This window comes from Oryctolagus cuniculus, chromosome 9, assembly GCF_964237555.1.
Source record: "Oryctolagus cuniculus chromosome 9, mOryCun1.1, whole genome shotgun sequence".
Taxonomy (NCBI): Eukaryota; Metazoa; Chordata; class Mammalia; order Lagomorpha; family Leporidae; genus Oryctolagus; species Oryctolagus cuniculus.
The window spans coordinates 136,195,686-136,219,106 of record NC_091440.1 but is presented as its reverse complement, the minus strand read 5'-3'; the positions used below and the strand labels follow the sequence as shown (position 1 = coordinate 136,219,106).

General features: G+C 58.3%; 1 protein-coding gene across 2 annotated transcripts in view; it reads right to left on the bottom strand.

Moving 5' to 3' along the window:
* ANO6 (anoctamin 6) overlaps positions 1-23,421 on the bottom strand; it is a 138,796-nt gene that overhangs the window by 29,638 nt on the left and 85,737 nt on the right. For both annotated transcript variants that reach the window (XM_051850989.2, XM_008259361.4), the window contains 4 exons: positions 23,296-23,411; positions 19,858-19,992; positions 14,262-14,367; positions 10,963-11,023 (listed from right to left, as the gene is read on the bottom strand). In XM_051850989.2, the coding sequence (XP_051706949.1) occupies positions 10,963-11,023; positions 14,262-14,367; positions 19,858-19,992; positions 23,296-23,411 (418 nt within the window). The remainder of the gene's footprint in view (positions 1-10,962; positions 11,024-14,261; positions 14,368-19,857; positions 19,993-23,295; positions 23,412-23,421) is intronic.

The window sequence follows — 23,421 nt, the reverse complement described above, 5'->3', positions numbered from 1 at the left end:
GTCACCCAGATCCGGGGTCTGGGGACTCTGAGAGACACCTCATGCACACACCCTGTGCTCGGTTACCCAGATCCGGGGTCTGGGGATTCTGAGTGACACCTCATGCACACACCCTGTGCTCAGTCACCCAGATACAGATGTGCAGGGACCGCGAGACACTGAGCACACCCACATGCATACAGCCTGTGCTCGGTCACCCAGATCCAGGTCTGCAGGGACTCTGTGTGACACCATAATCAGGGCACCCTATGCTCGGTCACCCAGATCCGGGGTCTGGGGACTCTGAGAGACACCTCATGCACACACCCTGTGCTCGGTTACCCAGATCCGGGGTCTGGGGATTCTGAGTGACACCTCATGCACACACCCTGTGCTCAGTCACCCAGATACAGATGTGCAGGGACCGCGAGACACTGAGCACACCCACATGCATACAGCCTGTGCTCGGTCACCCAGATCCAGGTCTGCAGGGACTCTGTGTGACACCATAATCAGGGCACCCGGTGCTCGGTCACCCAGATCCAGGGTCTGGGGGCTCTGAGTGACACCTCGTGCACAGCACCCGGTGCTCAGGCACCCATATCCACGTGTGCAGGGATAGTCAAATGTGAAAGTGATGCCAATAGTTAAAGGGAGGAACTGATTTGAAGAAAATGTTGGTAATGTCCATATGTCACCCCCAGAGCTGGCTGTCAGAGGAGAGGGCACAGTGAGGGGAGCACTCTGTAGTCAGAGCACAGGGCACAGTGGGGGGAGCACTCTGTAGTCAGAGCACAGGGCACAGTGGGGGAGCACTCTAGTCAGAGCACAGGGCACAGTGGGGGAGCACTCTAGTCAGAGCACAGGGCACAGTGGGGGAGCACTCTGTAGTCAGAGCACAGGGCACAGTGGGGGAGCACTCTAGTCAGAGCACAGGGCACAGTGGGGGAGCACTCTAGTCAGAGGACAGGGCACAGTGGGGGAGCACTCTAGTCAGAGCACAGGGCACAATGGGGGGAGCACTCTGTAGTCAGAGCACAGGGCACAGTGGGGGAGCACTCTAGTCAGAGCACAGGGCACAGAGGGGGAGCACTCTGTAGTCAGAGCACAGGGCACAGTGGGGGAGCACTCTGTAGTCAGAGCACAGGGCACAGTGGGGGAGCACTCTAGTCAGAGGACAGGGCACAGTGGGGGGAGCACTCTAGTCAGAGCACAGGGCACAGAGGGGGAGCACTCTGTAGTCAGAGCACAGGGCACAGTGGGGGAGCACTATGCAGTCAGAGGACAGGGCACAGTGGGGGAGCACTCTGTAGTCAGAGCACAGGGCACAGTGGGGGAGCACTCTAGTCAGAGGACAGGGCACAGTGGGGGAGCACTCTAGTCAGAGGACAGGGCACAGTGGGGGAGCACTCTGCAGTCAGAGCACAGGGCACAGTGGGGGGAGCACTCTAGTCAGAGCACAGGGCACAGTGGGGGGCACTCTAGTCAGAGCACAGGGCACAGTGGGGGAGCACTCTGTAGTCAGAGGAGGGAGCACAGTGGGGGGAGCACTCTAGTCAGAGAACAGGGCACAGTGGGGGGTGCAGTCTAGTCAGAGCACAGGGCACAGTGGGGGAGCACTCTAGTCAGAGCACAGGGCACAGTGGGGGAGCACTCTAGTCAGAGGACAGGGCACAGTGGGGGGCACTCTAGTCAGAGGACAGGGCACAGTGGGGGAGCACTCTAGTCAGAGCACAGGGCACAGTGGGGGAGCACTCTAGTCAGAGGACAGGGCACAGTGGGGGGCACTCTAGTCAGAGGACAGGGCACAGTGGGGGAGCACTCTGCAGTCAGAGCACAGGGCACAGTGGGGGAGCACTCTAGTCAGAGCACAGGGCACAGTGGGGGGAGCACTCTAGTCAGAGGACAGGGCACAGTGGGGGAGCACTCTAGTCAGAGCACAGGGCACAGTGGGGGAGCACTCTAGTCAGAGCACAGGGCACAGTGGGGGAGCACTCTGTAGTCAGAGCACAGGGCACAGTGGGGGAGCACTCTAGTCAGAGCACAGGGCACAATGGGGGGAGCACTCTAGTCAGAGCACAGGGCACAGTGCGGGGGCACTCTAGTCAGAGCACAGGGCACAGTGGGGGAGCACTCTGTAGTCAGCACAGGGCACAGTGGGGGAGCACTCTGTAGTCAGAGCACAGGGCACAGTGGGGGGAGCACTCTAGTCAGAGCACAGGGCACAGTGGGGGAGCACTCTAGTCAGAGCACAGGGCACAGTGGGGGAGCACTCTAGTCAGAGCACAGGGCACAGTGGGGGAGCACTCTGTAGTCAGAGCACAGGGCACAGTGGGGGGAGCACTCTAGTCAGAGGACAGGGCACAGTGGGGGAGCACTCTGTAGTCAGAGCACAGGGCACAATGGGGGAGCACTCTAGTCAGAGCACAGGGCACAGTGGGGGAGCACTCTAGTCAGAGCACAGGGCACAGTGGGGGAGCACTCTAGTCAGAGCACAGGGCACAGTGGGGGAGCACTCTAGTCAGAGGACAGGGCACAGTGGGGGGAGCACTCTAGTCAGAGCACAGGGCACAGAGGGGGAGCACTCTAGTCAGAGGACAGGGCACAGTGGGGGGAGCACTCTAGTCAGAGCACAGGGCACAGTGGGGGAGCACTCTAGTCAGAGCACAGGGCACAGTGGGGGAGCACTCTGTAGTCAGAGCACAGGGCACAGTGGGGGAGCACTCTGTAGTCAGAGCACAGGGCACAGTGGGGGAGCACTCTGTAGTCAGAGCACAGGGCACAGTGGGGGAGCACTCTGTAGTCAGAGCACAGGGCACAGTGGGGGAGCACTCTAGTCAGAGGACAGGGCACAGTGGGGGGAGCACTCTAGTCAGAGCACAGGGCACAGAGGGGGAGCACTCTGTAGTCAGAGCACAGGGCACAGTGGGGGAGCACTATGCAGTCAGAGGACAGGGCACAGTGGGGGAGCACTCTGTAGTCAGAGCACAGGGCACAGTGGGGGAGCACTCTAGTCAGAGGACAGGGCACAGTGGGGGAGCACTCTAGTCAGAGGACAGGGCACAGTGGGGGAGCACTCTGCAGTCAGAGCACAGGGCACAGTGGGGGGAGCACTCTAGTCAGAGCACAGGGCACAGTGGGGGGCACTCTAGTCAGAGCACAGGGCACAGTGGGGGAGCACTCTGTAGTCAGAGGAGGGAGCACAGTGGGGGGAGCACTCTAGTCAGAGAACAGGGCACAGTGGGGGGTGCAGTCTAGTCAGAGCACAGGGCACAGTGGGGGAGCACTCTAGTCAGAGCACAGGGCACAGTGGGGGAGCACTCTAGTCAGAGGACAGGGCACAGTGGGGGGCACTCTAGTCAGAGGACAGGGCACAGTGGGGGAGCACTCTAGTCAGAGCACAGGGCACAGTGGGGGAGCACTCTAGTCAGAGGACAGGGCACAGTGGGGGGCACTCTAGTCAGAGGACAGGGCACAGTGGGGGAGCACTCTGCAGTCAGAGCACAGGGCACAGTGGGGGAGCACTCTAGTCAGAGCACAGGGCACAGTGGGGGGAGCACTCTAGTCAGAGGACAGGGCACAGTGGGGGAGCACTCTAGTCAGAGCACAGGGCACAGTGGGGGAGCACTCTAGTCAGAGCACAGGGCACAGTGGGGGAGCACTCTGTAGTCAGAGCACAGGGCACAGTGGGGGAGCACTCTAGTCAGAGCACAGGGCACAATGGGGGGAGCACTCTAGTCAGAGCACAGGGCACAGTGCGGGGGCACTCTAGTCAGAGCACAGGGCACAGTGGGGGAGCACTCTGTAGTCAGCACAGGGCACAGTGGGGGAGCACTCTGTAGTCAGAGCACAGGGCACAGTGGGGGGAGCACTCTAGTCAGAGGACAGGGCACAGTGGGGGAGCACTCTAGTCAGAGCACAGGGCACAGTGGGGGAGCACTCTAGTCAGAGCACAGGGCACAGTGGGGGAGCACTCTGTAGTCAGAGCACAGGGCACAGTGGGGGGAGCACTCTAGTCAGAGGACAGGGCACAGTGGGGGAGCACTCTGTAGTCAGAGCACAGGGCACAATGGGGGAGCACTCTAGTCAGAGCACAGGGCACAGTGGGGGAGCACTCTAGTCAGAGCACAGGGCACAGTGGGGGAGCACTCTAGTCAGAGCACAGGGCACAGTGGGGGAGCACTCTGTAGTCAGCACAGGGCACAGTGGGGGAGCACTCTGTAGTCAGAGGAGGGAGCACAGTGGGGGGAGCACTCTAGTCAGAGCACAGGGCACAGTGGGGGGAGCACTCTGTAGTCAGAGCACAGGGCACAGTGGGGTAGTCAGAGCACAGGGCACAGTGGGGGAGCACTCTAGTCAGAGCACAGGGCACCGTGGGGGGAGCACTCTGTAGTCAGCACAGGGCACAGTGGGGGGGAGCACTCTAGTCAGAGCACAGGGCACAGTGGGGGAGCACTCTAGTCAGAGCACAGGGCACAGTGGGGGAGCACTCTAGTCAGAGCACAGGGCACAGTGGGGGAGCACTCTAGTCAGAGCACAGGGCACAGTGGAGGAGCACTCTGTAGTCAGCACAGGGCACAGTGGGGGAGCACTCTGTAGTCAGAGGAGGGAGCACAGTGGGGGGAGCAGTCTAGTCAGAGCACAGGGCACAGTGGGGGGAGCACTCTAGTCAGAGCACAGGACACAGTGGGGGAGCACTCTGTAGTCAGCACAGGGCACCGTGGGGGAGCACTCTAGTCAGAGCACAGGGCACCGTGGGGGAGCACTCTAGTCAGAGCACAGGGCACCGTGGGGGAGCACTCTAGTCAGAGCACAGGGCACAGTGGGGGAACACTCTAGTCAGAGGACAGGGGCATGTTGGTGGGGGTGGGGACTCTGCAGTCAAAGGCGGGGGGAGGGTAGGTGTGGGTGGGGACTCTGCAGGCAGAGGCACGTGCCACGTTTGTGGTCATGGCCCCTGCAGGCAGCACTCTGCTCACAGCCCAGAGACCCCGTAACCAGCCCAGCACCCCGCAGCCTCGTCCATTCACTGCCTCTCGTCCCCCACCTGCTCCTCTCCTGCTCCGTCCCAGCTCCCTTCCTGATGGGCTGGGACACTCAGTTCTCTCCCAGGAAAGTCATATTCCTGCGCGTGGAAAACTGGAACTTCCCTCAGCCTTGTGAAAGTACCAGTCACGCTCAGGGGTCAGCTTTCCAGGTTCACAGCTTCACTACCTAAAAGCCAAAAGATCACTAAAAATGCAGCTAATAAGGAAACCCCGCTCCTGCTGCCTCTGCCCAGGGCCCTGCTGCACAAACTCTGGCATTCCAACGGCTCCGCCCACGACAGTGTTCGGGTATCTGCAATGTGCAGAGAATGACAACAAATAAGACAGCCCCTGTTTCAAGGAGATCCTGGGTGCTCAGCTATGAAATGACAGGTGCAGGCCACACACGGGGCCTCTGGGTACTCAGAGCCACATCCACCTACCCGGACGGCCACGGAAGGGCTGCTAGGGCGCCGCGGGAGTCTGAAGATGACTCAGAGCTTGTTGGATGAAGGCGGGGCGGATGAGAGCTAAGGCCACTGCCCCTGATGGGCAGGGCAGGGCAGGGCAGCAGGTGAGGGAGTGCAGGGTGCAAGACAGAAGGCTCTTTGTGTGCCCTGGAAGGAGGCAGGGCTCCCAGCAGAAGGTGCAGACTTGGAAGGTGGGGTCTGTGGGGAGCCACACAGGAAGACAAGACTGCTGGGACCTGGCGTGGGAAGAGGGATGGGTGGAGGCCCAGGGTGCCGGCTCACCACCTCACAAGTGCAGGAAGAGGAGCGACCTGGCTCGGTTAGGATCAGGAGCTGGTGCGGGAGCACTGGCTGGCAGGCAGGCAGGCAGTGACCATCCAAGCACAGAGCAGACGGGCGGAGCCAGGGGTGCTCAGGCTGTAAGGCAGCCAGGGCCTGGAGCGGACGAGGTCAGCCAACGGGGAGGGGAGGCAGACGCGGAGCCTACGCCACCGCCAGCACCGCCCTGAGATTCTGACTTTGCCGGTCTGGAATGGGGCCTGGGCGCAGCTTGGTGTTTTCTTCACAGCCTTAATTAGCAGCTGGGGACCCCTGGGGCAGAGAGGCAGGGCAAGGAGCGGGCGCAGCCCCAGAGGGAGGTGGGAGTCTGGGGCAGGGCTTGAGGCGTGGCAGTGGTGACCGACACCCAGAGGCGCCCGCTCCGCAGCAGTGCCAGTGCGGGCCACTCTCACGACAGCTGTAGGTTACAGCGGCAGGGAGCTGGGCGTCCCAGCAGGCTCTGCACAGCGACCCCCGACTCCACCGAAGAGTCCCCCAGCCACCGGTGGCCCTGCCCACGCCCTCAGGGAAGTGTGGGTGGAAGACAGTCTGGAGGGCCCGAGGCATGCTGGGGGCGGCATCTCCTCCTAACTCCTGTCTGTCATGCCCACGGGGACGCCATCGCCACGAGCACAGCGGTTTGCGTGTACGAGCACACAGCAGGCACCTCAATGACCAAACTGGGGGAGACCACGCCAGAGAGCAGAGGCCCCATCACTGCCGTCGCTCACACAGAGGTGCCCACGTGTGACCCCCACCCAGCCAGGCCCGCAGAACACGCCAGGTGAGCACGACACTGACGGGGGTCCCAGCTCCCACCCCCACCGCTGGGCACACAGACCATGGGGGTCACCAGGCACACCCGCCGGCCACAGACTTCAAACGCTCTCCCGACGCCGAGACACTACTGCAAGTCCACGGAAAGCAGAATGGAAAGACTGACCTGATCTTGCTGCAAAATTATTGAGACCCCTTCACGAAGAGCGCGGGGAGCAGCAGGGGTGGCGCAGCAGGCAAGCGCTACGCGCAGCGCTGGCAGCCCACACTGGGGCCCCAGGTCTCAGTCCCAGTTGCTCCAGCCCCTATCCAGCTCCCTGTCAATGTGCCTGGGGAGGCAGCACATGATGACCCAAGTGCATGGGCCCCTGCCGCCCACATGGGAGACCTGGATGGAGTTCCAGGCCCCAGGCTTCAGCCTGGCCCTGCTCTGGCCACTGTGGCCCTTTGGGGAGTGAGCAGTGGATGGAAGATCTCGTTCTCTCTCTCCTCCTCTCTTTCTGTCCTCTTTCAAACACTTAAATGTTTTTTAAAAGTTCATAGGAAATGACTACTTTGAAAAAATTATGCATGGATTTCAAAATGTTTTGCACTAAAATAAACCTCTCCCGGATCCCATTCTTTCAGGAACTTTGTGAAGTGCCCGCCTACCTGACTAAACTGCCATTGGGAGGGCTGGCGTCTGCTGCTGTGGTGCCTGCAGACAGAAGGAAACGGACCAGGGCTTCTCGGGCCCCTGTCGAAGTGAGGCCAGGAGACGTGCTTTCCTCCCTATCCCTGTCCAAGGAAGCGCGTCAGGGCGCAACCCAGACCAGCTGGCCCTGCCTAGCCCGGCGCTGCTTCTCAGAGCCCAACAAGAGCACAGTTTTATCAACGAAGACAAGCACCTGTGCAGCGTCCAGGCGCTCACGTGGCTTCCTCGAAGGCTCAGGGTGGCGGAGCGCTCACAGGGCTGAGTCTGCGCCGCGGCTCTCTGCGGAGCTGGGACGCTGCCCTCCTGTCCTCCCACAGCGTGTACCGGCCACGGGAGCCGCAGAGCCGACTCCAAACACACAGCTCACTGTTCCCGCAGAAAGCTGTCAGTGCGGTCGGGGAAGACCGCGGGCCGACACTCGCCCCTCGCTGAACTGGCGAATGGCGGGCAGCTCACAGCGCTGGGCTTTCGGAGCCTCTTGCCTGGGGACTGAGAGGACGGCAACACTCGCGGGAGGCTGCCTGGCTAATCCTGACCTTGCAGGCGCAGCCACGTCCTGGGGAGGCACAAGACCCGAGCAGGTCTGGGTGACCACTGCTCACAGGGACAGCCAGCCAGGGTTTTGGGCCTCTCCTGGGCCACATGGCTGCTAACTCACAAGGCTGCATGTTCGCAGTGAGAGCCAGGACCAGGCCGACGGCGTATGACCACAGGTGGGGGTCCCTGTCCTATGTCCACGGCCCTCTCGCCCTGCAGAACTGCGGGGGTGGGAGGGATACACATGCGCTTGGTTCTGTGCGCCGAGGCTCCACGGGTGACACAGCTAACACTGACAACAACACACAATGCGAGGAGAGAGACGGCGCCTGGGACCTGGGACCCACCGGCAGCTTCTCCATCCTGACGCTATGACACCCCAGGGCAGCGAGCGAGGGAGGGCCATGCCTGTACACAGTGAGGGCTCAGGGCTGTCGCGTTCTGCAGCCGCTGCGGCCAAGGGGCACCTGCGGGTGGACGGATGTGTTCTGGTCACTCCGAGTCTCCCACTGGAGGTCTGGGTGTGAGGTCCTGAGACTCACGGAGGAGAGCCAGATCAGCCTCCTCGGCCGTCGCTGCGGCTCCCACTGCGAAGGCCCAGGTTGAAACCTGCACTGCCCAGACTCTGGCAGCCAGAGTTCCGGATGTGATCTTAAAAATGCCCAGCACGCGCACCCGCGAGTCACGGAGGGCGGAAAGCAGAGGCAGCCCACGGTGTGGACCCCGCGGCAGCAGCCACGTCTGGACTGGCAGTGGCCGGGGCCGTGTGCTGACCCCACAGGCAGCCCCTTAGGCTTCTGCCTCCGGGGGCGTCCCCGTGAGCCAGGAACCAGGAGCCTCCCTGGAAGCCACGGGCCCAGCCTGTGAATCCCTCCTCTCAGGCGAAACCAAACCTGCTTTCGTGCAGCCAAGATGGAAGCCACAGGGAACAGGTGGGGGTCGGGGGTGTGGTCAGAGCCTCCCCTTCAACCAGGGGCCGCGAAGGCTGGCCGCTGTCCAGGAAGGAGAGAGTGAAAACTAAATGCACCCCAAGAGGTTTCTTACCCCCAACTTTTCTAATTTCTAGGGAATGTGTCTTTCTGGGCACGAAAGGGTGCTACAGGAGTCACTTCCTGTACCTCCCGCCTGCTGAGCTCTGTGTGACGAGGTCACACAGCAGTGGTCAAGGAACCAGGAAAGTGAGACAAAGCACTCACGCCACAGCTCGTCCCGGGACAGCAGCACGGAGAGTTTCCTGCATTCCAAAGTCAGTTCCAGACACTTGGCAGGGTGCACGGTCAGGGAAGCAGGAGGCTTGTCCTCCTTGTGTCAGAGTGAACACACACACATGCACATGACACACGTGCACATACATGTACACACAAGGCACACACATACACACAACACACATATACTACATGCACACACATACCCAACACACATGTACATACTCAATATACAACACACATGCACACACATGCCCAACACACACCCACATATGCATACAAATATATGCATGTACACACACAACATGCACACATGCAACAAACACATGCACACACATACACAACACACATGCACACACATGTACACACCACACATATACACCAATACACATATAACACACATATACATAAACATACACAACATATACATACACATAACACAATACACGTGCACAAATACACATATACACACACTCACAGCATACATATGTGCAACACAACACACATGCACATGCATATACATGCACACATACATGCATATGCACAAATGCACACCCACACAATACACACACATACAATACACACATGTATGCACACATACATATATTTATGGACACACACATCCACACAGGTACATGTAACACACATGCAGAGACATGCACGTGTATACACAAACGTATTGCTTTGTTTAAAGTGCCTTCTCTAACCAGGGCCATCAGCACCCCCTCGCACAGGGAGTGCAGCACACGCGCCAGCATCTCACAGAGGACGAACCACACCGCATGCAGTGCCGGGCAGGAGCGCCGCCCGTCAGAGCCGCAGCTCAGTGCTGACAAGATAAAGTGTACACTGCGCCCTGGAGCAGAACAGTGGGGTTACCTCCTCCACGTGACCTTGACCCTTCCGTGTTCGAAGATCACCAGGGTCTGATCCCCGGCCAAATCACATTCACCGTGAGGGTGACAGCATCACCCACGGCACCTGGGCAGTCCCCCTGACAAAGCGTGCACTGTAACCGGACTTTGTGTTCCGTAGCCTGCTCGGGACCACCAGGGGCACAGCACTGGGGTTGCCAGCAGGGCCCAGGTCTGTGCTGAGCGTGTGCACAGGGGAACACGATTCCACCCCTGCCCCTGCCTACGACCCGGCTCACAGGCCGCTGAGGACGCATTCCCCTTCGAAAGCAGGGCTCTATCTAACGTTAGATCTGAGCTCAGCACATGGATGACGCCATGCAAAGTCAGCCGTGTGAACACGGAGCTAAAGCTCCTGCACGGGACGTCGTCTGCTCCCTTTGTCAGTCACACAACTCCGCACTCACACACAGGTGTCTGAGAGGGTGGCTCCCCGCCGTCCCCGCTCCTGCCCCCCACGGCGTCCACGGATGCCCTCCAGTATCCCTGCCCCTGGGCGGTGCTGCCCCTGGCCAGGCCGCAGGACTTGCTCTGACTCCGGGGAGATCAGCACACGGCACGCCACGCAGGCTCAGCATGCAACGCAGGCTCTGAAGATGTCTGTGCACCGGGTGCATCCTCCCACGTCTCCTGGAAGTGAGACTGTGTGGAGGTCCCCGGGCAGCCTCCTGGGAGCTGAGGGGCCGTGTGGAGCAGGGGAGCCTCTGCAGCTGAGCCCGAGACCAGGCTCGGTGCCCAGCAGCAGGCCCCACAGCCCCAGGAGCCGCCTCTCACAGAGGTCCCCGAGCCAGTGCACAGCTGGAGAACCTCCAGGGACCCCGGGAGCCCTGGGGAACAGCAGGGCCCAGGAATGAGGTTTCTGCTCAGAGCAGCTGCATTCTGAAGCAGATTCTTACACCGCCGAGGCGGACGGACGCAGTGGCCAGGGGAGCTACACCAGGGCAACCCAACGTCACAGAAGTGGCCACTTACTTTGACAGCATTTATAAAACCACCTGATACTGTTCAACTGAGTGCATGAGAAATGTGAAAGTAACTTACCCCACACGCCCATGAACACTGCAAAGATCAGGGTCCCAAAACTGTCAAAGATGCACAATTTCTGGAAGACAAACAACGACACAGTAAGCCGCACACCCCATCTCCCGGACCTCAGCCAGTGAGCACGGCTTTGTGTGTGCTGCACTCTGTGGTTCTTGTCACCCAGCTCTGCTACCACCCATCTACCTCTCTCCCCCTTGTCACAGCAAAAAACCTTTACTTTTTTTTTTTTTTAATTTATTTATTTGAAAGCAGAGTTACACAGAGGGAAAGACAGAGAAACAGAGAGATCTTCCATCCACTGGTCTACTCCCCAAATGGCTGCAACTAGGGCTATGCCAGGCAGAAGCCAGGAGCCTGGGCCTCCACCTGAGTCGCCCATGTGGGTGCAGGGACCCAAGACTTGGGCCATCTCGCTCTGCTTTTCCCGGGCCCATCAGCAGGGAGCTGGTTCGGAGGTGGAGCAGCAGAGACATGATGTCCCAGTGTGTCACAATGCCGGCCCCAGCAACCTTTCCCTATGCAGCTAAGACAACGGTGCCGCCACTGAGGTCCACTCCACGGAAAGCCGCGATGCGCTGCAGCAGCAGCCTCTTCTGCACGCCGTGCTGCACGTCTGCGGGACGGCTCTCAGTGTTCCTTGAGCACCGTCCAAGCCAATACCTCACGTCTCCGCACCATCCCACCCAGTCAGGGGCCACACCCTGAGTCCCCGCTTTGCTTGTCAGGAGCTTCTCTCCGAGAGGGTCTCCCCAGGAGACCTGTCCTCAAACCACGATGGCTTTTCCAGGGTAACACACAGGCGTCCCCTGAAGTCAGGACACGCAGGTGCATCTGCGCTCACAACACTGAGCGCAAAGGTCAGGAGTGATGTGGACAGGGCAGCCAGGACGCCGTGTGCACTGCCCTCAGTGACCGTAGACAGGGCAGCCAGGACGCCGTGTGCACGGCCCTCAGTGACCGTGGACAGGGCAGCCAGGACGCCGTGTGCACGGCCCTCGGTGACTGTGGACAGAACAGCCAGGACGCCGTGTGCACTGCCCTCAGTGACCGTGGACAGGGCAGCCAGGACGCCGTGTGCACGGCCCTCAGTGACCGTGGACAGGGCAGCCAGGACGCCGTGTGCACGGCCCTCGGTGACCGTGGACAGAACAGCCAGGACGCCGTGTGCACTGCCCTCAGTGACCGTGGACAGGGCAGCCAGGACGCCGTGTGCACGGCCCTCAGTGACCGTGGACAGGGCAGCCAGGACGCCGTGTGCACGGCCCTCGGTGACCGTGGACAGAACAGCCAGGACGCCGTGTGCACTGCCCTCAGTGACCGTAGACAGGGCAGCCAGGACGCCGTGTGCACGGCCCTCAGTGACCGTGGACAGGGCAGCCAGGACGCCATGTGCACTGCCCTCAGGGTGGCCCTCAGACAGTGCTCTCCCTCTATTCTGAAAATCTCCCCATGAGTCCCTAAGGCTTTGTTAGTGAGCATTTCTACATTTCCTAAAACACTTCCACTTCACTGATAATGGAAAACGTGGCAAGCATATGTGATGTCGGCTTTATCGCTGTTCATGTGGAGATAAAAGATGTGGAGGGGCTGGCATGGTGGTGTGTGGTCTAAGCTTCTGCTTGTGGCACTGGCATCCTACATGGGCACCACTTCTAGTCCTGGCTGCTCCTCTCCCAACCCAGCTCTTTGCTGTGGCCTGGGAGAGCAGTGGAAGATGTCCCAAGTGCCTGGGCCCCTGCATCCAGGTGGGAGACCTGGAAGAAGTTCCTGGAAGAAGCTACGGATTGGCCCAGCTCTGGCCACTGTGGCCATTTGGGAAGTGAACCAGTGGATGGAAGACCTCTCTCTCTCTGTCTCTACCTCTGTCTGTAATACTTCTTCATTCATTCATTCATTCATTCATTCATAGATAGATAGATAGACAGATAGATAAATGGGGAAGTGGGTAGGAAAAGAATCCAGAAATGAAAAAGCCAATGTTGAAAAGCTAAGGACAGTTCAACACTGCTTCTACTTCTGCTTTGGGTAATTTGTGATGTTGCCTTCACACTCATTTATACGAGAAACACCTCCATTCGTTTTTTTCACAGCCACTTTCCAATCACCGGGGGCCCGCACACAGACCTAGCTGGAAAGCACGAGCCCAGGCTGTCTTTCCCCGTCTTCTCAACAACACCACTCAGGGAGACAGAGCTGACCACCACGTGACGGCTGGGGCTGCTCTCCACGACTCCCCAAGGTAGGGAGACCACGGGTTTCAGATCTCTTAGCTTTGACCTCCACGGAGCCCTCTTCTCCAGGCTGTCTTGTAATGTTATGCCTTGCTTTTGGCTGACAGCTACGAGCAAAGTCCTACAAACATGGCTCCCATGCGGCAAGGCTCTTACTACTGAGGATTCTGTCCGATGTCGCTCCCACTTCAGACATCAGGGCCAGCCTGTCTGCTGACACCACCCGGCTGTCCCAGCGCCTCTGCCCATGCACCCTGTAGAGCAAACACCCACCCTGTGAACTCTCAGCTCCACTCTCTGGAGAAAAGGCAGGGGGACACATTTGTTGGCGCCAGAGGAGAAACAGGGGCAGTGAGACAGGGCAGCAGGGTCTGCACAGCGGCCTCAGGCTGGAGATGTGCCCTGTGCCGTGAGGACAGGGAGACAGGCGGGGACGCGGTCGCTCTGGCCGCATGTGTGAGGATCACGGCCCACGGGAAAGGTGATGCAGGTCAGCTCGAGAGAGGCACAGCTCAACATGCAGCAGGGAGCCAATCAGAATGCTCCAGAGGAGGGGTCTTCACACTGTTCACCAAGAATGTGACTCAGGAAAAAACCATGCATGGGTTTCAAAAACTTCAAGCACCAAAATACACCTATCCTCTAATTGCCCTTCCCGGGACGCGTCTGAAGGACCCTCACATACATGGTGAGAGACGGGATCTGAAAACCTGCCCACGGGGGACACGGGCGCAGCCTCAGGCTGCCCGTCCCTGAGCCAGGGAGGTGCTCGCGGCGTGAGCCGCTGGAGGGACCCTCGGATGCCTGCATCTGCCATTGGCTCCTTGCTGGCACCTGTCCCCACCGAGCCTCCCCGAGACCTCGGCTGAGACTCTGAATCCCACCTTACTGTCCATGCCGAGGCGGGGTGGCACTGCAGGCTGCTTTGCTAGTGTTTAGGGGTTGGAAAACACCCTTCTGGAAAACCCAGAGGGCAAAAAGACGCAGCTTCTCGGTTAGAGACCCAAGTGCTGATCAGGAGAGCCAACCTTCCCTTCCGTGCAACGGCCGGAGCAGCCAACCTACCTTGGAGGACTCGCAGGTAATGTTGAGCTTCCAGAAGGGACAGAGCCTGTCGCACTGGGGACACATGATGATCTGGCCCCCAATGTCAGGGTCACACACTTCTTTGCTAAAGAAGAGAGAAAGGAAACTTGCAAAGATTCATGAATATGACTAGCTTCCAAGCAGCCCAACAACACGCAACACCCATTTGTGAGGAGAAAGAAACTAAACTATGCTCACAGAAGAGGAGGCTGAGGGGCGCCCTTCTTCACCCGGTGATATCTTGCTAAGAAAAACCTGAGAACAAGTGCACTCAGGGGTGAAGGCTGCGAGCACTCCCCTCAGTGGGAGCCAGACCAGGTCCTGCTCCCGCACTTCCTGACAGACAGCACTCAGCGGGACCTAGGGTAAGCGATTAGCATTAGGGGGTGTACAAAGTTTGCTGGACACGAAATCAACAGACGAAATCTACACAGGGACACGGAGAGGCGCTGTGTGCCCAAACACCGTCGGCAATTACAAAACCTGTTGTAGCACAAACTATTTCAATAGCTAGAAATCTAAGTTGTCTGGGAATAAGCCTCAGTGCAGACGGGCTAACACTGACCCAGAGAAAACCACAAGTTGCTCTGAAAGACAGAGAGGATGACTTCCAGCACCACACTCACAACTGGGGAGACCGGGTATAACGATGGCAGGTCTCTCCCACGTGAGCTCTACACTGCCTGGAAGATCAAAGGCTCGGAACAGCCCCCAGGCTCCCGAGGACTGGCGCGTGACTGGCTCAGGGAGGAAAACGGATCGAGAGAACAAAGCAGCGTTCAGGGGCAGAGCGCTGCCCACACAAAGCTGACTCGGGACAGCGCTGGCCCAGCGAACGCGGCAAGTGAGAACCTGGCATTCCACACACAAGGCTGCCGGGACAGGAGAGCTGTCAGGACAGGGACCGAGCCACCCATCATCTCACACGCTCACCACTTCCAGGTGGAAAAGGAGACTGCCCTAAGTACTAACCCAGAATACCCAGGTAACCTCTGGGCAGGTAGACACGTCATCGATACGCAACCCACAGGCGGAAACCACACAGGCATAGAGGGGCAATGCTGAGGACCTCCCCCAGGGACAACAGAGAAAGGGAATCGGAGGCGGCGCTGACGGTGCAGAGTTCTGCAACGTGTCCGCAACACGCAGGCTTGTGAGCCTCGGGTCTCACATAATTCCTACAGGTTGATGAGAAAAAAACAAGGAAAAAGTCAGCTGTCCTTGTTCCTCCGGGGGACTGGCGCCGTGCCAGTGGGCAGGGGAAAACTTGAGACGAGACATCCCATCTCCCCACAGAAACATGGGAGCACTGGTGAGAAATGGTCCCGTCGACCGTTCCCGAACTCCGGAAACTGGCCACGTGCTTGTAGTGATCCAAGCAGAGTCTGAGAACTGGCTGAATCTTGCTAAGAACCGTGAAGTCTGTGACATCTCACCTTGACCTCTTCCCATCCCAGCTTCATGGTCGCCCAAAAGCCAAAGCCTCACAACCACAGCTGCACAGCAGCACCCAGTGCAGGGGCACAAGTAGTTCGGAGCTACCCCGAAGCCCCCTCCCCAGACAGCTGTCTGTGCGACCCTGCTAGCAGCCCCCAGAGACGCTGCATGGTCAGGATTTGTCCTTCTCTCTGACCTCGTATCTGGAGTCCCCGAGCTGTCCGCTGCAAGCTGTCACAAGAATCGCTCAACACTGCAGCTGCCTGTGCGCCGGCCCCAGCAGAGGCCATACACACCTAAGGGACAGTGCTTGTGGCCAGGACAGGGTGCGTGGTCAGGACAGAGCGTGTGTCCAGCAAAGGCACGGGGAAGGGCTGGCAGTGCCGCTCGGCAGAGGCTGTGGACAGGGAGTTTCATGGACTCACTAGCTAATCCAGTCGCTGGCTAACAACTCAGCCTACTACAGTCACTGATGACAAAGACGCGAGTCTTCACGGAATTCGTTCAGGAAAGTAACTGAACCACGAGAGGCAGCAGTGCCCACAAACCCTGAGTGGGGTAAGCTGACTTCCAGATTTGCTGCACTCTGCACTGCGCTCAGTCCCCCACCTGAAGTCACAACACAGGGCCACAAGCTGTCCACACACCCACGCGAGGGCTCCTGCTCACGGCACATACAGCACAGACTTCCGATCAGGAATGCCATGCATTCTAAGAGCCAAAGCGAAGCATGCGTATGGACGTCTTGTTTCAGAAAGGACATCAGCAACGAGGCAGGAAGTATTAGAGAGGAACAAGCAGAAATCCCAGCAAGGCAAGGTACGATGACTAAATGGAGCTTCCTAGGGGTCCAGGGGCGAGGCGGCAGAAGAATCGGAAACTCAGGTGAAGTGGGACCATCAGACAACTGCGCAGGAGGAATGGCAAGGACAAGGAGGGAAGGCAAGGGGCACAGCCTCCGAGGAGAGCGTGACAGCATCACACCGACGCGCGCAGGACAGCGGGCCCCGTGGCCCTTCAGAAACAAAGGAGAAACCGACACCCCAGGACCACCACATGTGGAAGCACCTGTGCTAGCTGACCTGCTCTGCAGACACCGACAGTGCTATGAGACACGTCAGCTCGGCTCCTTGGCTTAATAAATGGACACTTGACGGTCACTCACATCCACCTACAGGAATAGAGCGCTGGTAGAGACAGAGCAAGTAACATTTTGTACATAGCTGTTTTCTTCTGTAACAAGATCTAAAATATAACTGCTTAAAGCACTAATTAGAAGACCGTGATGTTGGACTTAACATGTGTCAAGTTTTAATTTGCCTGACGGTAACAACACCAAGGGCGGGCACGGGCACAGACCAATGCACAGGCCAAGTCTTCAGCCCTTCCACACTGAGCTGCTACCTGTAATCCCTACAACAACCAATAAAAAAGCAAACACTGGAACTAAGGTGAGAACTGCAGAATATCTGATGAATAAAATCATAAATGCAAAAACCAAAATATTAGGAGACCAAACCTAGCCACATACACAAATCATCACGTACCAGAACTGATAGGATGTGTCCAGGAAAGCAAGGATGAGTCAGCACAAGTCAGTCCATGTAACACCGAGTTAACGGAAAACCGGCCAAACCCACACAAGGACGTCAGCAGACACAGGAAAACGCAGCTGACAGGACCACCCCTCTCATGACACGAACACTGAAGACCGGGACTGGAGCAGACTTCCCCAGCCTGAGAAGGAGTGTTACTTAAGTCCCACTGACGGCCGGCGCCACAGCTCGCCAGGCTATGCTCTGCCTGCGGCGCCGGTGCTCCGGGTTCTAGTCCCGGTTGGGGCGCCGGATTCTGTCCCGGTTGCTCCTCTTCCAGTCCAGCTCTCTGATGTGGCCCGGGAGTGCAGTGGAGGATGGCCCAAGTGCTTGGGCCCTGCACCCCATGGGAGACCAGGAGGAAGCACCTGGCTCCTGGCTTCAGAACGGCACAGTGCGCCGGCCGTAGCGGCCATTTGGGGGATGAACCAACGGAAGGAAGACCTTTCTGTCTCTCTCTCTCACTGTCTAACTCTGCCTGTCAAAAAAAAAAAAAAAAAGTCCCACCAAGGCTGAAGGCTCTCCTCCTAGGGGCACGTGCTGCCACACGTGTTAGGCAATGCAAGCAGGCAAGGAGGAGGTAAAAAAATTCTGATTCACAGCTGGCATAACATCGTAGACAGAGCTTCTAAGGAATCCACCAAAAACCATGACAGCAAATACGCCAACTTAGCAAGGCAGCAGTCCACAAAACCAACATAGAAAAAGCAATCACTTCTACACACCAGCGATAAATAATCCAGAAATGAAGTTAGGGAAACAATTTGATTTACAATAGCATCAAACAGAATGAAATACTTAGAATTTAAGGAATAAAAGTAGAAGACTTCGGACTGCAAACTACAAAATACTGCTGATAGAAGTTAAAGGCTGGATTTGGGGGAGGGGGACGCGGGCACAGTGCAGTGGGCTAGTAAATGAAGCATACAGGTGCTGGCTTGAGTCCCAGCTGCTCCACTTCCCATCCAGCCCCTAACGCACCTGGGAAAGCAACAGAAGATGGCTCAAGTCCCTGGGCCCCTATGACCCACGTGGGAGACCCAGAAGAAGCTCCTGACTTTGGCCTGGCCCAGCTCTGGCCATTGTGGCTATTTGGGGAATCACCAGTGGATGAAATCTCTCTATATCTCTGCCTTTCAAATAAATAAAACTTAAAAAAATTACAGGCTGGGAGAACGTTTGGTCTTATGGTTAAGATGCCTGCCTCCCATAGCAGCTTCCCTAGGTCTGAGTGCCAGCTCTGGCTCCTGATTCCTGCTTCCTAGCTAACGTGGACCCTAGAAGGCAGTAGATGACTGTGCAAGTGGTTGAGCTGCTGCCTATGTGGCAGAACAGGACTGGGTTCCTGGCTTCCAGCTACTGGCTTTGGCTTGGTCCAGCCCCAGCTGTTGTAGGCTTTCTGGAATGACCCAGTGCGTGGAAGACCTCTGTTTGCCTTCCAAATAAATGAAAATAAATACAAAACTTAAAGAGAAGCCACAATGGGTAGAGGACCGGTCATCTGCTACACCAAATGGGCACCGAGGCCTGGACTCTGGGCTTCCACACCTGCACCTGCTGCCATGCTTGTGCTGTCAGCTCATCTGATGCAGCTGTGGCCTGCGACGGGGCCAGATGACCCGAGAGTGGAGGCAGAGGATGCCACTGGCCAGAGCCATGTGGGCAAAGTCAGAGTGCTCTGGCCCCCGGACGCACCCCTGGACAGTACAGCCAGCATCCAAATCCAACATCTAGCACAGAGAGGGGTCAGTGCTGTGGCGTAACAGGTAAAGCCGCTGCCTACAGTGCCGGCATCCCATATGGGCACTGGTTTGAGTCCCGGCCTCTCCATTTCTGATCCAGCTCTCTGCTGTGACCTGGGAAAGCAACAGAAGATGATCCAGGTCCTTGGGCCCCTGCACCCACGTGGCAGATCTGGAAGAAGCTCCTGGCTTCAGATCAGCACAGCTCTGGCTGTTGAGGCCATCTGGGGAGTAAACCAGCAGATGGAAGACCCCTCTCTCTCGCTCTCTCTCTCCCCCTCTCTGCCTCTGCCTCTCTGTACTTCTCCCTTTCAAATAAAATAAATCTTTTTTAAAAAAGCAACAGAGAAAACCCTCTAAGCACTTACTTTCCCTCACATTGTAAGGAGCACGTTCTTCAAAGTCAAAGACCAAACACCCTGTTTACTTGGGCCCTCACAGGCATCTCCGAGTCAGGATCTAGAACACTGATGGGCTGATGGTCCGCCTGCACTGGCCCTCCCTGCCCCGTCCCTGCATGGCTGAGGCAGGCATCCTCTAGGGGCCACCACTTCAAGTCAACCTCCCCTCTAGCCTCCTTCCTGTTTCACGCAGAGAACTGTTCCCAAACCCCAGAGGGTCTCCAAGGGTCTATTCCTGTCAGAGGCTGGGCTGGACCAGCGGAGGAAAATGCTTTCTCCTTCCCTTACTCGCTCCACCAGGGAGCGTCCTCTGATGGGGCTGCTTTCACAGAACACTCTAGAAATCAGGCTGCATCTGAGTGAGCTCCCAGGGAGGCAGTGAGGAACAACAGTACGTTACCTCCACGTGCAGTTATTTTGGTTCAGGTAGCCATACAGGAAGCAGGCCACGCCCACCACTGCGGCCAGCAGAAGCATCTGCGTGTAGTAGCCCAGCCACGCGAAGTAGATCCCGATCTTCTCTCCGTAGTACTTCCTGCGGGGGAGACAGGAGTTACAGCAGCAGACACGCAAACCCTCGACTGCCAGCTGCACAGCAGACCGCATGGCCTACCGAGACCACACGTGCACCACGCACCACGCGGGCAGAGCGCCAGCCCCAGGCTGCCTGTTGGAGCAGGGCACCCGCAGGACAGCGTGGGAGTGGAGATGCTCAGTGCGGGGCAGAACAGCTCCAACAACACTCCCGTGAAGACAGGCACTGTCCCCAGCATCCCGCTCTTAACACACACACTGCTCACGGCCCTGCTTCCCCAACGTGCGGATCGTCCTTGGAGGAAACGCAAACCCCACACAGTAAGAAGGAAACGACTGACAACAACGCAGGGGTCCCTCCATCCCCGTCTCTGGGAGACTCTGCAAGACCCCCGTGGACACCTGGAACCTCAGCCAGCGTCCAATGCCATGCCCACTGTGCGTTCTTCTCTGTGGACATAGCATAAGGTTTAGTTTACAAACTAGGAGCAGCAGGACAGTAACAAGCAGTGAAATAGGGCAATGACAACACTGGAAGAAAATTACGTATGCCTGATCTCTCTCCTGGGCTCTCTCTCAAAGTATTTTATGTACCATTCTCTTTCTCTGAAGCTGCAGAATGTGAAACCACAGAAGGGGGAGCCACTGCACTTGGGTGGAGAAGAAAGTCCACCGGGAGCAGAGCTCACCGTGGGTGTGGGAGGCAGCAGGGTGGGGAGACTGTGGAAGCCACTGCTCTGCATTTCTGCTCTAGCACGTCTGTTTTATCCTAAGGTTTCAAAGTTAATCACCAGTGTCCCGTGGGGTAAGATGGAAGAGGCCAGACAGGAGAGAACAGAGGGCAGGCCGAGCACGCAGCAGGGCCAGACTGTGCCCGAGAGGGAGCAAACACAGCCGGCAGGACGGGGCTCCGGGATGAGGGTGCTGCGATGAAGGCACCGCCTTCTGCCTTGGCCTCGCTCCGCAGCCCCAGCAGGCGCTTCTAGGCCCCAGGCCCCCTGTGCGACTGCAGGCCCCGTAGGAGCCTCCGGGGGTTCAGCCTAGATCAACAGGTCCCAAAGCACAAGCAGGAGTCCAGAGATGGCAGAGAGGAACGCCCCTGGCCATGCTCACCGCTTCAGTGTGGGACTAGTGCCACAACCTGGGGCGTGGGAGGGCTGAGACTGACAGAAGTGTTCTCGTTGTCACACCAAGGGGCTGTCGCCTAGCTGGTGCCCAGCTGTAAATGGCGGGCCCCACGTGGTGCTGGTGAGGTGAGCCTGGCCACGGGCCTGTGATGTCTCGGCTTCTTCCCTGCCGTGCTTTCTGGAACACACGTGCACCAGCCATGCACCTTGCAAATGCTACACAGAGAACTGGAGGCATTTGGCACGTTGGTTAGGATGCACTTGGGATGCCCGCATCCCGTGTGCAATGCCTGGTGAGTTCCAGCTCTGCTTCTGAGTCCGGTTTCCTGCTGACGAGCAGCCGGAGAGGCAGCAGCGATGGCTCAAGTACTTGGGTCCCTGCCACCCACGTGGGAGGCCTGAGTTGAGCTCTAGGCTCTGGCTCTCGCCTGGTCCAGTCCTGGCTGTTGCATACCATTTGAGGAATGAATCAGGAGATGAGAGATCTATACCTGTTTGGCTGTCTACCTGCCTCTCTCTGCCTTTCAAATAAAATGAAAGAAAAATTACATAGTAAATAAAACTGGAGAGAATCTTTCAAGCTGCCTGCCTGACCTTTCCATTTAGAGCACTGGGGGCAGGGGGCAGGTGGTCTCTCTTGGACATTTAACGAGGGCTGGGGGCTGATAACTACCAAAGGTATCACCATCACTGTGGCTTTTCAGGTCTGAAGCCACAGCCTGCATCCCTGCACTTGCCGAGAAGATGGACCTAAGGAGGATCCCATCATATGGGCTGTTCTCTGCCCAAAGCACCCACAACTCAACGTGCATTTAGCAGTAAGTGCACATGCAGTAGAGCAAGCGGCTGCGGAGGCTGAGCACAGCCCTCCCCCGCTGCCTGCTGCCAAGAGGGGCCACTCCCAACCCTGACAACCAGCCCACATCTGCAGGCACGAACTGGGGGTGGGGCCAGGGGCTTCCAGACTTTCACTCTGTCCACTACCTACTGACTTTCTCCTCTGGGAGATGAGCATGTCACAGGGACGTGTGACACTGCCACCCTGCCCTGTCCACACACCCGCGTGCCGGGCCTCTCCTCTGTGCATGGCTATGTCATCACTCCTGGTTCGATCAAGACCCCTGCCTTGTGCTACTAGGGCTCGGTGAGCACAGCGCAGAGCTGGGTCTAGACATCTACTAAGATTTTTTGTTCCGTCCTTTTAACAGTTTGCTTGTCCTGGAGTTAATAATTCTCCGGAGGGCCCCCTGCTTACTTACTGAGCACGGAGCAGGCTCTCCTGATAAATGCTAACACCCTCAGTGCGTCCAGACACAGAGTGACTCAGCGGACCCCAGGCAGCCATCCACCGGCCTGTTCCCTCATTACGTCCCTTCCGGGCACTCCCGACCTGGACCAAGGACCAGGGCCTCCCCCGGCACCTCTGTGCCCATCCTGACCGGGATCCTGCTCGCTGGGCTCCTCCTTCCACGCGCACGCGGCAAGACTCCCTGCGCTCAGCAACCCGGCCACACAGCAAACCCCCGGCTGGAAGGCCACTTCTGGCAGAAACCGGAGGTAGCTGCTCTCTCCTCTAGACGGGGTAGCTGGGAAGCGCCATGTTCTCCCAGTGCCACCCGTCCTGGGGCTTCTTTTCCGCTCCTCCCCTTCACTGGCCTCTCCTGTCCGAGATGTCCCGTGGCCGGGACCGGCGGCACTGGCGGTGCCTTGTCCTGCAGGCGCCAGCGTCAGGGCGCCTCTGTGGCCCTGGGGTTCCTTCCCGCGCCCCTCACTTCTAATTCTTTCCCTCGCCCTTTCCGCCTGTGTCTGTGCTGCCTCCCTCGGATTCTCTCAGGCTGTCTGCGGTGGACACCCTCCAGGCCACCACGCCACACCCACGGCATTCCTGCCCCGTCCATCCGCCACGCGGAGGTAGAAACGGAGGCTTTGGGGGTGGGGGAGCGTCTCGTGTTTTCCCGCTCAAAGTCCATTTCCGGTTTGTGCGGGCTGTTCTGGGGAAGCAGCTTCTCCTCTCTGTGGTCCTCCTGCCTCCACAAGCAAACCTCGCGGAAGCTCAGGGCCCCACTGAGCACCTGTGGTAGGTGACACAGAGCACCACCGGGACACGTGAATGTCCCGGGGACACCGAGTACCGGGACATGTGGATGCCAAGAGGGACAGCCCACGCCCTCTCTCACCTGATGAGATCCAACGGCTGCTTTTTGTATATGCTTCGGGGGTGAGCCCACTCCCGGTATAGCAGGTACCGCTCGTTCGGGCAGCTGGGGTCCTCAGAGCGATAGCGGAACCTGCACTGTGGGGCA